The sequence below is a fragment of the Choloepus didactylus genome, chromosome 22, assembly GCF_015220235.1.
Source record: "Choloepus didactylus isolate mChoDid1 chromosome 22, mChoDid1.pri, whole genome shotgun sequence".
NCBI classification, from domain to species: Eukaryota; Metazoa; Chordata; class Mammalia; order Pilosa; family Megalonychidae; genus Choloepus; species Choloepus didactylus.
Genome location: NC_051328.1, coordinates 24689582 through 24701814, shown reverse-complemented (window position 1 = coordinate 24701814; position 12233 = coordinate 24689582). Strand labels below are relative to the sequence as shown.

Below are 12233 nucleotides of genomic sequence, written 5' to 3'. Positions count from 1 at the left end.
TTCAATTAAATTTATTTAAAGGTAACTTTTTGGAATAATATAGGAACTAGATATTCAAGAAAAATATGGTAAAAATGTTCTGATTATAAAACGAGGTAACATTTATAATAGATTCCATTTACAAAATGAAATGGAAAGTCTATTATTTTTCCCCCTATTTTCAAATACTACAAGAAAATTCCACTTCATTGATAACTGTTAAAACTTCTTTTCCTATCTCATTTTTTCCTTTTATGTATTATAGTCATACGACTACAAAATGAGGCCCCTTTGAGGGTATAGCATATATTTATTTTCTTCATATTTGTATTACATTATATAAAGAACTAGTCTGTAACTATTAAAGATAATGTTAACTTTGAACTTTTGACCTTTTAATAGGTCTTTTCTATGAAAAAAGTTTACTGGTTACCCTACAGGACTAACCCCAGACTAAACAGAACTAAAATCAAGATTATTTAAGCATTACCTGTTTTATTTTTACGTTTAAGTAATTTGTAAGCTTACTCTTAAAAGTAGTAACACTGCTTAAAAATTAGTTTAAAAATTATATAAATCATATACAATTATATGTCACATAATATTTATATATAATTTCATAATATTATATTACAAATATAATATTAATTTATACGTAATTACATTATATATAAATTATATATTTTAAAGTGACCATTTCTCTCGTATTATAAAAAGCGTGCTTCTGGATGCTTTTCAAATAGGGGTCTTAAAAATAAAGCTGAACAAATTAATAAGTAGCTGAATACTGAAAAATAATTAAGAAATATTTCAATCTGTCAAAAGAATTAGTAAAGCTCTGTAATAATGTCTGTGTAAAGTACATGGTTAATAGAAAAAAAATTACAAGAAAAGGTCTGCATCTGATCAAGTAAATTACTAACTGTGCCCAAAGTTGTGGGATAGGTAGAAATAAAGGAAGTACAAAATTGTTATATTCAGAGTCAGATTTAATTCAATAAGCACAAAAGATAAGATCAATATATATTATATCTAAGAGAGCAATGATTAATTTTTCTCTATTAAGCAAAACAATTACTTTAGGAGGGTGAATAGTGAAAGAGTATGAAAATTGATATTCTTTATTTGATACAGAATAACCAAATAATATAAACATATATACCTGTACTAACTGGAGAACTCTTAAAGATGTCAAGAATATAAAAGAGGATGAGATTCTTTCATCCCCTTAAATCAAACAAAAAACAAAAAGATAGACAATGGATCCAATGGCCATTGTTAAACCAATAATTAGAAGCAGGATTTTTATTTTAAGGCTACAAGGCACAGCATAAATTCTGGCATTAGGCCTTCTTTTCCACTGAATGTCTCTAGACGGAAGATCAAATGTCTGTTTCCTCTCCTCCCTTCTACCTTTATCACCTTTTGGCCCCTCTTCCTTTTCTACCTCCCTCTCATCCTCCTGTTTCCTTCTATCTACCATTCCAATTCTAACCCTTCTTACTAACTTTTACTTCGTTTTCACCTCTCATTCTACTCTAACTGGTCAAACCTATCAAAAAGGTTATATTCATGGAAATAAACACAAACCAGAAACCAGTAATGGAACAATATTCTTATTTCTAATTTGTAAATAAAAACATCTTTTGCTTCACTGTGTATTATTTATAGGTTTACTCTTCTCATCCTTCTTACCCACAAGTCTAAGTTCAAGTTGTTAGGAATAAACTTCAAATTCTTTAGCTCAAAACACACAAGTCTCTTTATGAAAGAGATCTTGTCTAGGTCTCTAGCCTCAAATCTTACCACTTCTTCATGTATACCATTTTTTGCTCCAATCACATCAGCTATTTTTAATCCCCCCACCCATGCAAAGAATCAGTTCTTTCAAGGAATATATTTATACCTTGTTTCTTCTTCCCAGAATGACCCTCTTCTAAACCCCATTTTACTGGACTTCTATTTGTCTTTCAAGACATACCACAAGTTTTACCATCTCCAAGCAAGCTGAATTCAATGCTTTCCTTTCTATGTTTCCACTGTACCCTATTTACTACCTACAGTAGTCCTTATATTATAATATAATTGTAAGTTTACTTGTCTATTTCTTCCCCTAGCCTGCTAGACTATAAAAGCTCCTTAAGCTTTCATCAATTTATTTCCAGAGCCTGGCACATTGTAACTACTCATTAAATTAACTATGAAGCTTAACAAAACCAAACATGCCTAAAACCCACCTTTGGAGATTTTATAATTAAGTAGCTTGTGTTTTTTGTTTGTTTGTTTGTTTTGTTTTTTTAAAGCACCACAAGTTCTTAGGATTGAGAACCAGTGTATTTATGTTGAACAAATGACTGAATGAATGGGCAATGATTTGTTATTAGAATGTACTACTAACTAAACTGTAGACTCCAAAAAATGCAACTGTTAAAAAAAACACCACCAACAAATGCTCTTCTATTGGTCGGAAGGTAGAAATTCAGAGAAACTAAACAAGAAACCATCTACCAGATGATCTAGCAATCCCACTCCTATGTGGAATTCCACTCCTACATGTGGACATATGTCCACAAAAAACTTGTACACAAACATTCACTGCAGCACTATTCATAACAGTCCAAAAGTGGAAACACCCAAATGAAGCACCAGTTGATGAACAGAAAAACAAAATGTGTATGTTCACATAATGGTATATTGTTCAGTCAGAAACAGGAATGAAGTACTAATACATCCTACAACACAGATGAACCTTGAAAACATGTTAAAAGAAAGAAGTCAAACACAAAAGGCCACATATTTTATGAAATGTCCAAAATAGACAAATACAGAGAAAGAAAGTAGATTAGTGGTTTCCAGGGACCATGGTGAAGGAAAATGGGGAGTGACTGCTATTGGGTATGGGATTTTTTTGGGGGGTGGTGATGATGTTCTAAAATTAGGTAATTGTGATGGTTGCTCAACTTTGTGAATACACCAAAAAAACCACCAAACTGTATACTTTAAAAGGTTAGATTTTCTCGTTTATAAATTATTATCTCAATAAAACTTATAAAAGAAAAAAGAAACTGGCTTCTGTAGTACAGAAAGTATGAACCTGATTTATCTAAATTAAAATAAGCAATTAAATGCCTATATGCCAATACCCCACTAATAAATTATAAGCTATATGACTTAAGATGTATATCCCATTTTGTTTCTTTCAATCAAACTAAGCTCCTTCCTATATTCTATATCAGACACTAGCTTAAAACAATGGACAAATAAAATTACATATTTCTTTATCTGCCATGTTCACCTTGAATATTTAACAAAATTTCTTCTCTCTCCTGTTTATATATATATATATATATATATATATATATATATATAACACAATATATAATATATACAAATATATATTTATTATACATATATAGTAAAACTAATCATCTCTATTCTATTAACATCATAGAGTTGTTGTCAGGATCAAACGGGATAATATGGTATATAACTGCAGTAGAGTAATATTCACTAAGGAAGAGGAAGGACTTATCTACTGAGGAGTTGAAAGCAGGGCCTGGCCATGATTAGCTCAGCCTTCTGCCTGTCCCTCTTCAGCATCTATCTGCATAAAGCATACCATTTATACTGTTCTTTACAAGGTGATAAAAGACCTGCAACTGTGGAGGGCTGCTTTGTCTGGGTGGCTAGGTGTGTTTAATTTAGGCCTAAAGAAGCCAGCCTTATTCTCTAATAGTTTCATCAGTAGTAAAGCTGGTATTTTCATCTTAATTTCTCTAATTCCTATGTGTCTAACTCCAATTTAAAAGGGAACATTTATTTATTAACTTCCTAAGATTTCAAAATACATGAAACCCTTTATAAAAGGTAAAGTACAATATAGAGATAAGGTTTTATTATTAAAATTAATACCTTTACTTGTTCATCTAGTCTAATGTTTAAGCAAAACAATAAAGTAATTTTTAAAACTTCAGGGTTGTTACCAATTAAACAATAAAACAAAATTATCTGAAAAATCTATAGACCTCTAAGTAATATATTTACTGAAAACCCTTGAAGATCAAGTAAAATTACATTTTGAACATAAAATTTTGTAGGATGATGACGGATTAAAAAAATAAAATAAAATCATTAACCCATTGGGAACAGTGTGTAGATCAAGAGGCTTAGACTCTTGCCTAAATAAATAATTATATCTAATTCATATTCATACTTCAATATCTTAATGAAAAAGGAAAGGGAGAAATGAATGAACAAACTAATGAAGGGAGGAACAAACAAATAAGTTAACAATCATTTCCCAGTCCCTGCCTTCAGAGAGCGGCTACAGTAAAGCTTGAAGAATTAGATTATGTAAAAGAACTGTATATGCCCTACTAAAACTGGAATTCCATCCTAATAATATTCAGGTTGGGGTATACCATGAACTATAGCAAATTCAGATCGAAACACCTCCATCAGAAAAGCTTTACAACTCAATTAACCGTCTGTAGATTATTTATTCTGTCTCTATCTGAATGTAATGGAATGGACATGAAATCTACAAACTTTAAAAAGTCTATTTATAATTAAACATTACCCAGAAAATTTCCCAAGGAAATACTAGAATCAAACCAAATTTTTCACACTAATTAAACATAGAGAAATCCAACTGAGCTCTCCTGAGATCAAGCTATTTCTAGTACTTTCTTTTTAAAATTAAGGTGTTTGCTGAGCAAAAGTATGGCTATAATAATTTCTGAGTCAAATCAAAAGAAAGGGAAAAAAATAAGATTTACAAAGGATGAATAATTTGAAAGAACAAAGCTACAATTAAATAACAAAATGCTGCATAACTGTAGTAGAGGTAGCAAGGTCATAATAACCCACAGTAACTCAACAGGAAATTCAACTGAATGGAACAATTATCTTTGCTCTTTTGAATTCAGGTTGTAAAATTTATAAGAAGCAATGTCAATGAAAATAAACCTTATGAAAATGTTAGGTGATATGTAAAGGAAAAATCTTCCCTATTTATTACTTGTAATCATAATCATTAGAAACTAAAATATATGGTAAGACACATATGACAACATGGTTTTTTTTTTTTTTTTAAAACCACACACACTTCATTTTCTTTCTATGCCAAGGTTAACAATAAGAATTTCATTTCTATTTACAATATTCTGCTTTACCTTACCCTTATTAGTAATGCAAAATACATTACTAATGCAAAACTGTTAGGACCACAGCAATTTATCACAGGGTGAAGATGTTGGTTGGGAAAATCCATTGGCTTGTAGTTTACTCTGGTAACCTATTCAAATTTTCTTTTAAATCAACAGATGACAATTATAGGAAACTACAAAATGCTACACAACTTTTGAATTTTATTCTGGTTACCCACATTTGGCTTAGTCTAGAAAATTTGATCATAGCTTTTAAAATATTTCTTATTTTGCATGATCACAAGCTGGGGTATGTGAAACATCTGAAATTTAGAAATATCTGAAAGATTAATAGAAACTGAAAAAATCTCCATATAGTTAATAATTCCACCTTTTCTTACTTACTACATAAAATTGGAGAAGAGGGTGTTTGCAGTGTCAAAGTAGAACCATCTTTCCTTGTAATATTAACTCGAAAAACCAATCTGGCACGAGTGCTTTTTTTCTTGGAACCAGCAATTCCTATTCTGGCTTCAACATCAGCATTCCTCAATTTCAATATCCCCACACAGTCCACCCTAATACAGAAAAAATACAACATTTTTAATCACACTTTTTAAAAAAATTTGCTTACTTATTTTTAAATATGTAATAGTCATAAGGTTCCAAATTTGAAAGGTACAAAAGATTCAATTCTGAACATTCATAATCCCTAATCTTGTCAATCTTTCCTTTATAATAGTAATGGAAGAAATAGTAAAGTAAAATGATTATTTTAAAATCTGAACATAGCTTACAAGACATACTTTTTAAAAAAAATAAATTTAGCCTCTTTCTTTGTGCAGCTAATTCAGATATTAAAATAGAGGGAATGGATTTTACCTTTTAGAAAATTAGTAACTGCCTCCGAAAGACAGAAAATTATACAGCCATTAAAAAAGTATGTTTTACAATAATATTAAATGATATAGGGAAATGCTCATGATATGTTAAGTGAAAAGCAGGTCACAAAACAACATGTACCAGATTATCTCAATTTTGTTAGAAAAAAGACTGGAAAGATAAACATAAAAAGAAGGGTTATTTCTGGGAAGCTGGGTCGTGAGGATTATATTTTTAGCTTTTTATTCTGTATTTTCAACTTTCTTACAATAAATAAGTCCTACTTTTATAATCAGTAACATCTCTTCCTGTCTCTCCCTATATACATTTTTTTTTTTTTTTATAAGTTTCAAAAGTTACAAGCTAAGTCTGGAAAGAAATTTTTACTCAAAATTTTTCAAAATTTCCTTTTTCCAGTTAACCTCCTATCAATCAATTCAAAATGGCTCTCAAAATGAAACTGGAAACCAAGTAAAGTCTTTAGCAGCTATCTAATACAAATAATTACAACAGAGGTCTACTTCATATCAATATATTTGCTGCTGTTATGGTTCAAATTCACAATTAAAAATCCTTAACAGAAGACCCAAGGAAAATAATTTTTAAAATTTGAATGATTAATACTTCTAATATTTCTCAGGCAGTGAAAATGTCTAAGTAAAAACTACATAGTCCTAGGATACAATTTTTTAAACTACAGGAAAATAAAAACAAAGATGAATATAGATCAGCAATATGCTTTTCACATCAAGGAGCACTTCATGGAATCTGTAGAATGGTTTCTAATACAGGCATTAAGAAAGAGGAAATTAGGAAAGCAAATCAGATGATCATAATTTTAATATCCAATGTTAATATCTCTAATCCCAAAAAGTGAGTCTATATAATTTTCTAAAAATCCAGCATTCCACCCCATGGGAATTCTCTAGCAAATCGCCACAAGAGTCAATTTTAAATCATTACCATTTTACAGTAATCTTTACGTGTAATGTTTAAAACATTTTAATAAAATGCTCAAAATCTTTTATGCACTAGAAACTAAAAATTATTCCTACCTACTGCAAAAGGTTAATATATAATGAAAAAATTCTTACGCCAGTGTCATGTTGTTGCTAGGATCAAGAACCAACTTCTACTAACAGTAGTGCCTTCAATGTCCACTTCTTTGCAGGGAGTTGTATTTCGCCCAGTTACCCTGCAGGCCTGATAAAAATCCATGTGGTTTTACTCGACCAGAGTCATTACCCAACAAATACTTGCAACACTACTGGTTCATTATGGCCTTCCAGCTGGAACCAGATAACATGCAGCAGAAACATTAGTTAACCTTTCAATAATCTACATGTAAAATCACACATTTAAGACCAAGTCATACATTTGTAACTGGATTACAATAAAGAAATATAATTTCTCAACAAAAATAGAGGTAAAATGTTTTCATAAAGGAGAGCTGGCTAATCAGGAAAATTGGCACAAGCAAATAAACAAACTATCCATAGTAATAGTTTTTCTGACAATTGTTAGTCAGCAGAACCTAGAACAAAATGCCTGGCACAGCAAGGGGCTGAATGAATAAACAAACATTAAGGTCAGACAATTCATTCTCTTAATTGTCAGGCAATTAATCTAACAATATTTCTGGTAAGACAAGTACTTAGATAAAACATAACCTAAAAGCCGATTATTAGGTTAAAAACATTGACCAAATTACTAAAATGTCAGGGTAGAAAATATTTACACAATGCATAACTTAATTTTCTCACTTATCTGTTACTTGTTCTGGGTGTGGGGGAGTGGGGATGAGTTGGAGTGGTGGATAGTGAAGAGGGTTAAAAATGGTATTGTCAATCTTATAAACAGTCACAGGTAAGTTTCCTAATACCAAGTCTCAATCATTCTTTCATTCAAGTATAAAATGAAATATAACTGTATTTAATATGACTAGCCAAAATTCCCCCCTGTATTTTGCAAGGGGTAGGGATACTTGTTAAACATTCCCCTCCTACTGTATTTTTTTTTTTTTTTTGGTTTGTCATCAAAGATAAACAATTATATCCCACTATTAAAATTAAGCCCCTTTTCCTTTTAGTCTGAGTTCTGAAATAATGAAAACTAAGTTAATATCCTATTTCTTAACAGACTTAAGCTACCTGTCAACCAATTCTTTTCTGAGTTGAGTAGTCATGATTACTTGAGCCTTCTCAGTAACCTTATTTTCCAAGTCTTTAATAATTTCTACCATATTTCTTTGAGTTCACATTAAATTTCCTCTTGAATATAAAGTTTGGGCAGAGTCTAATACAATAGCTACCAATATCAAATAAAAGGGGAAGATAATTCATGGTTTCCAGATATTTTACTTATCAGAACACATTGTCATCTCTCCTTTCATTTAAACTAAGTCCAAATGATACTAAAGTGACAATTTTTGGTTTCTAGTCCAGTAAGACTACTACTTTACTGAATATTATATATAGCTAGTAATTCTACCCTACTGTTTTAGGCAGCTTTTGCTAATTAAATTCAAAATAATTGCAGAAAATTCTTCATATATTGCTGTTCAGGTATCTGGTCAAGCAAGCACTGGCCTAACCATTACTGCAAGGATATTTGTGGCTGGTTTATTAAATCATCAGTCAATTGACTGCTCCTGTGACTGATTACATCAATAAAGGGAGTGTCTTCCACAATGCGAGAATTCAATCAGCTGGATCTTAATCCTATCAGTAGAAGACTTTCAAGGAAGAAAGAGAGGGAACCTTCACTTCTTCTTCAGCTAGCCAGCATCTCCTGAGGCATTCACTGAACACCATCAGAGCTGCCAGTTCGCCACCTGCCCTACGAAATTTGGACTCGTGCAACCTGCCCTACAGAATTTGGACCGGTGTATCCCCCTCAGTTGGGTGAGACACTTTTATAAAATCTTATATTTACAGATAATTCTTGTTGGTTCTGTTTCCCTAGAGAACCCTAACTAATACACATTGCTAAATAAGTACCTTTACTGTAGGGAAGCCTTGCTGTGTTCTATCTTTTACTGAGCCACGGCTGCCCTCAGTCAGATAACGAGCTCTGTGCTGGGTCTCAGGTTGTACAACTATCTTCAGCTCCTTTCCCTCACTTTTAACAGGATACTGCCCACACAACATAGGGCTCTTCTTTACTCCAGCTCCTTTTTGGTTTTCCATTGTTCTGAGAAGAGAAAGCACAACATGGAGAAAGTATCAAGAAGAGTTTTCTACAGTCACCTAAGATAAAGGAAGAAAGAATAGGCAATAACATTAAGAACAACTGCTTAACTTACTGATATAAAAATACAACCTAAGGAAAGATACATTCCATAAGCAAAATATCTTTAAGAATTGTATAACAAAATTTAATTATATGGTGCAAAAATAAAAGAAAGTTGGATAGGGAAGAGAAAGAATGCATATATGTGGTCGGAGGAAGGAAGGAAGATTGAGTGTATAAACTGGAAATAATAGGAAAGAGAATAGCTAGTGTCAATGTAACCTTTTACACTGCATTTCAGTCAAACTAAATTTTAATATTAAACATATATGTTAGTGTTTTATAAAGTGACATCATTAACTACAATTATTTTCTAATCAGTCTAGAAATACAAAATAAAAGAAGGGGAAGCAGCCAAAAAAGATACAAAGAAACTACTGGAAGCTATAGGAAGTATATTCTTTTGGGTATCAACATATCTGGTAAATCAAACTGAGAAAATTATAATGAAGAATCCATGATTGTTTTCATTGGGAATCAGCTTTACTCTAAGCAACCTTATCCAGAAATGTGATTTTTCAGTGTACTTTATTTGTGGTTAAATAATTAATCCTGAACTAAAACAGCAATTCTACTAAAGCCCTCAACATATTAAAACTCTATAATCTTGGCTCTACAGTACAATCTAACTTATTTTTTAAATTTGTATTTCTAAAGTTTATGTGTATGCCATGGGTTTTCTAGGTGGAATGTATGTTTGAATAAAAATAACATTTCAAATGGTGGTTAGGACTTCAGGCCAGTATATTTAGTACGTAAAATAGCTGAAGCACTGCAAATATGTGATAAAAATAAGTAGAACACAATACTCTTAGTTATCTTTTCCTTGGAGCAACATGAAATTGATTTAAAACATTTAAAAATATATGTGCCTTATAAATATATTTGCATTTAAAAATACAGTCAAGGCCTATAATGCTTTCTGTATGACTCATCTGGTCTTAAGTCTAGACCCACATTAAAGATCCAAGAGCCAAGAGATGACTGTGAACAAAACTGCCTCCAAGAGCAAACAGTTGGAGGAGGAATTTTGTGAATTCAAATATAGAGGAGTAATGGTGGCTAAGCAGCCTTAAATATAGCTCTCAACAAGTTACTATCTCAATCATCAAGAACAAGGACAGGGAAGGCAGTATCCTCAATGGAACCAGAGACTAGGTAGAAAATCTGGGTTCCCTGGGGGAGCAAATCAGAAAAGGGGTGACAGAAGAATGGTGGAAAGAAGAGATGGAACCAGCACAGGAATGCAGTAAGACTGACCAGATAGGATAAGAGGGTGAGTTCTGAGGGCAGATACTATGCTTAATCATCTTCATATTCCCTGAACATTTGGCAATTTCTAAAACCTAACAGGTGCTGAAGAAATGCTCACTGATGAAAGCAAACAGGAAGAAGAGAGGGACAAAGAAGGGAAATCAGACGTACGAAGGAAAAAAAGAACTTATGTAATCATAAGATGAAAAAGACCAGGAAATGCCATTCATGTAAGATGGACATAATTAAGTCATGAATTACCTGTGCAAGTCATTTGAAAGGCCCTGGAAGACTAAATTCTATGAAAAAAAAAATCAAGTTGGAAGGTAGAACATTGGGTGATAAATCCTATTTTCATTTTCATCCATCTGGGTGGGAATTCAAACATTTGATCTGAATACATAGTGTCCCTACATACACATGAGGGACAATGATATTCCTTTTTATACTTATTTTAAAATCAGAGCAAATATATTTGTTTACTGCAACTATATAAACATCCCCAAATATGTAAAGAAAGAGACTAAAAGAAAATACAGCAAAAAGCTAAAAGCAGTTGTACTGAGTAATAAGACTATGGGTTATTTCTTTTCTTCTATTTTTATTTATTTTCCAAATGTATGTAATATCTATTAATTTTACTATATGAAGGGGAAAACTTTAGTTAGAAATTTACAAGGAATATGCATAACATATCAATTATTTGGCAAGATAAAATTTTTATATTCACATATGCTAGTCAAGTTAATATTCAGGAGGGTAAATAAATGAAAATGAGTTTTACTATTCTGGTGAAACAAAATATCTCACTTAAGATAAAAACTACTGAGTTAACTGACAAGTATACATATTATGGCTTAAAGAAAAATGGCACATGTAATTAGACAACTTCTGAAATGATTATTTTAAAAGCCCTTAAAACTAGCTTTATATTCCAAGTTTAAATGTAAAAATGGAATAGATACCTATTTGGATACATAAATGTGTAAAACAATGAAAACACCAACAAATTTTTGAAAAATTGTCATTCAAATGACCTTTTAAGGCATGATGGCTTAAGAAAAAAACAAAAGAGTAGCAGTAATTGTATGGGATTTTACTTCTAAATGCCATTTAAAAAGGAAAATCCATTGTCTTAGCATATTTTGTTAGGAAGTCTGAAAGACATTCTAATTCCTTCGTGTTGCATAATACTCCCGATTGCCTATGTCACAAAAATAATTATCACTACGAAATGCCTAAAATAAGTTTTATACCCAGATGACATTTTTTATACTAACTTCTAGGAATATCTAGAACAGACATGAGGCTACTGATTCTCAGGACATTTAGCTGAGAAATATAAAATGGCTAGGGATATTTAAACACTGGGCAGTTTTTTTTTTTTAAGTGACGTTATCTGCTTAATAAACTCTAACATTTTAGTTATATAAAAACACTATTTCTATCCACAAGCTATCAAAATTTCTATGTGGCATCTTTAAGACTGCAATACACAACATATTTGAAAGTACATTTTATAAATAATTAGCATTATATAAATTGTAAATTTATGGCATACTGGCTCTAAGGCTGTGATCTTCTCTTTTAAAACATTTAAAAATTTCATTATGTTTCTAATATCTTTCTCATTGTTGAAGATAGGATTTTAGCTTGAGATGGTCTGAATAATTGTTTTCA

At 31.3% G+C, this 12233-nt stretch overlaps 1 protein-coding gene across 1 annotated transcript in view; it reads right to left on the bottom strand.

Moving 5' to 3' along the window:
- The window catches only part of NFAT5 (nuclear factor of activated T cells 5), a 163024-nt gene that overhangs the window by 33477 nt on the left and 117314 nt on the right, over nucleotides 1–12233 (bottom strand). The window contains 6 exon segments of the mRNA XM_037815724.1: nucleotides 5532–5704; nucleotides 7103–7140; nucleotides 7143–7220; nucleotides 7222–7254; nucleotides 7256–7297; nucleotides 9008–9200. Of these exon segments, the coding sequence (XP_037671652.1) occupies nucleotides 5532–5704; nucleotides 7103–7140; nucleotides 7143–7220; nucleotides 7222–7254; nucleotides 7256–7297; nucleotides 9008–9200 (557 nt within the window).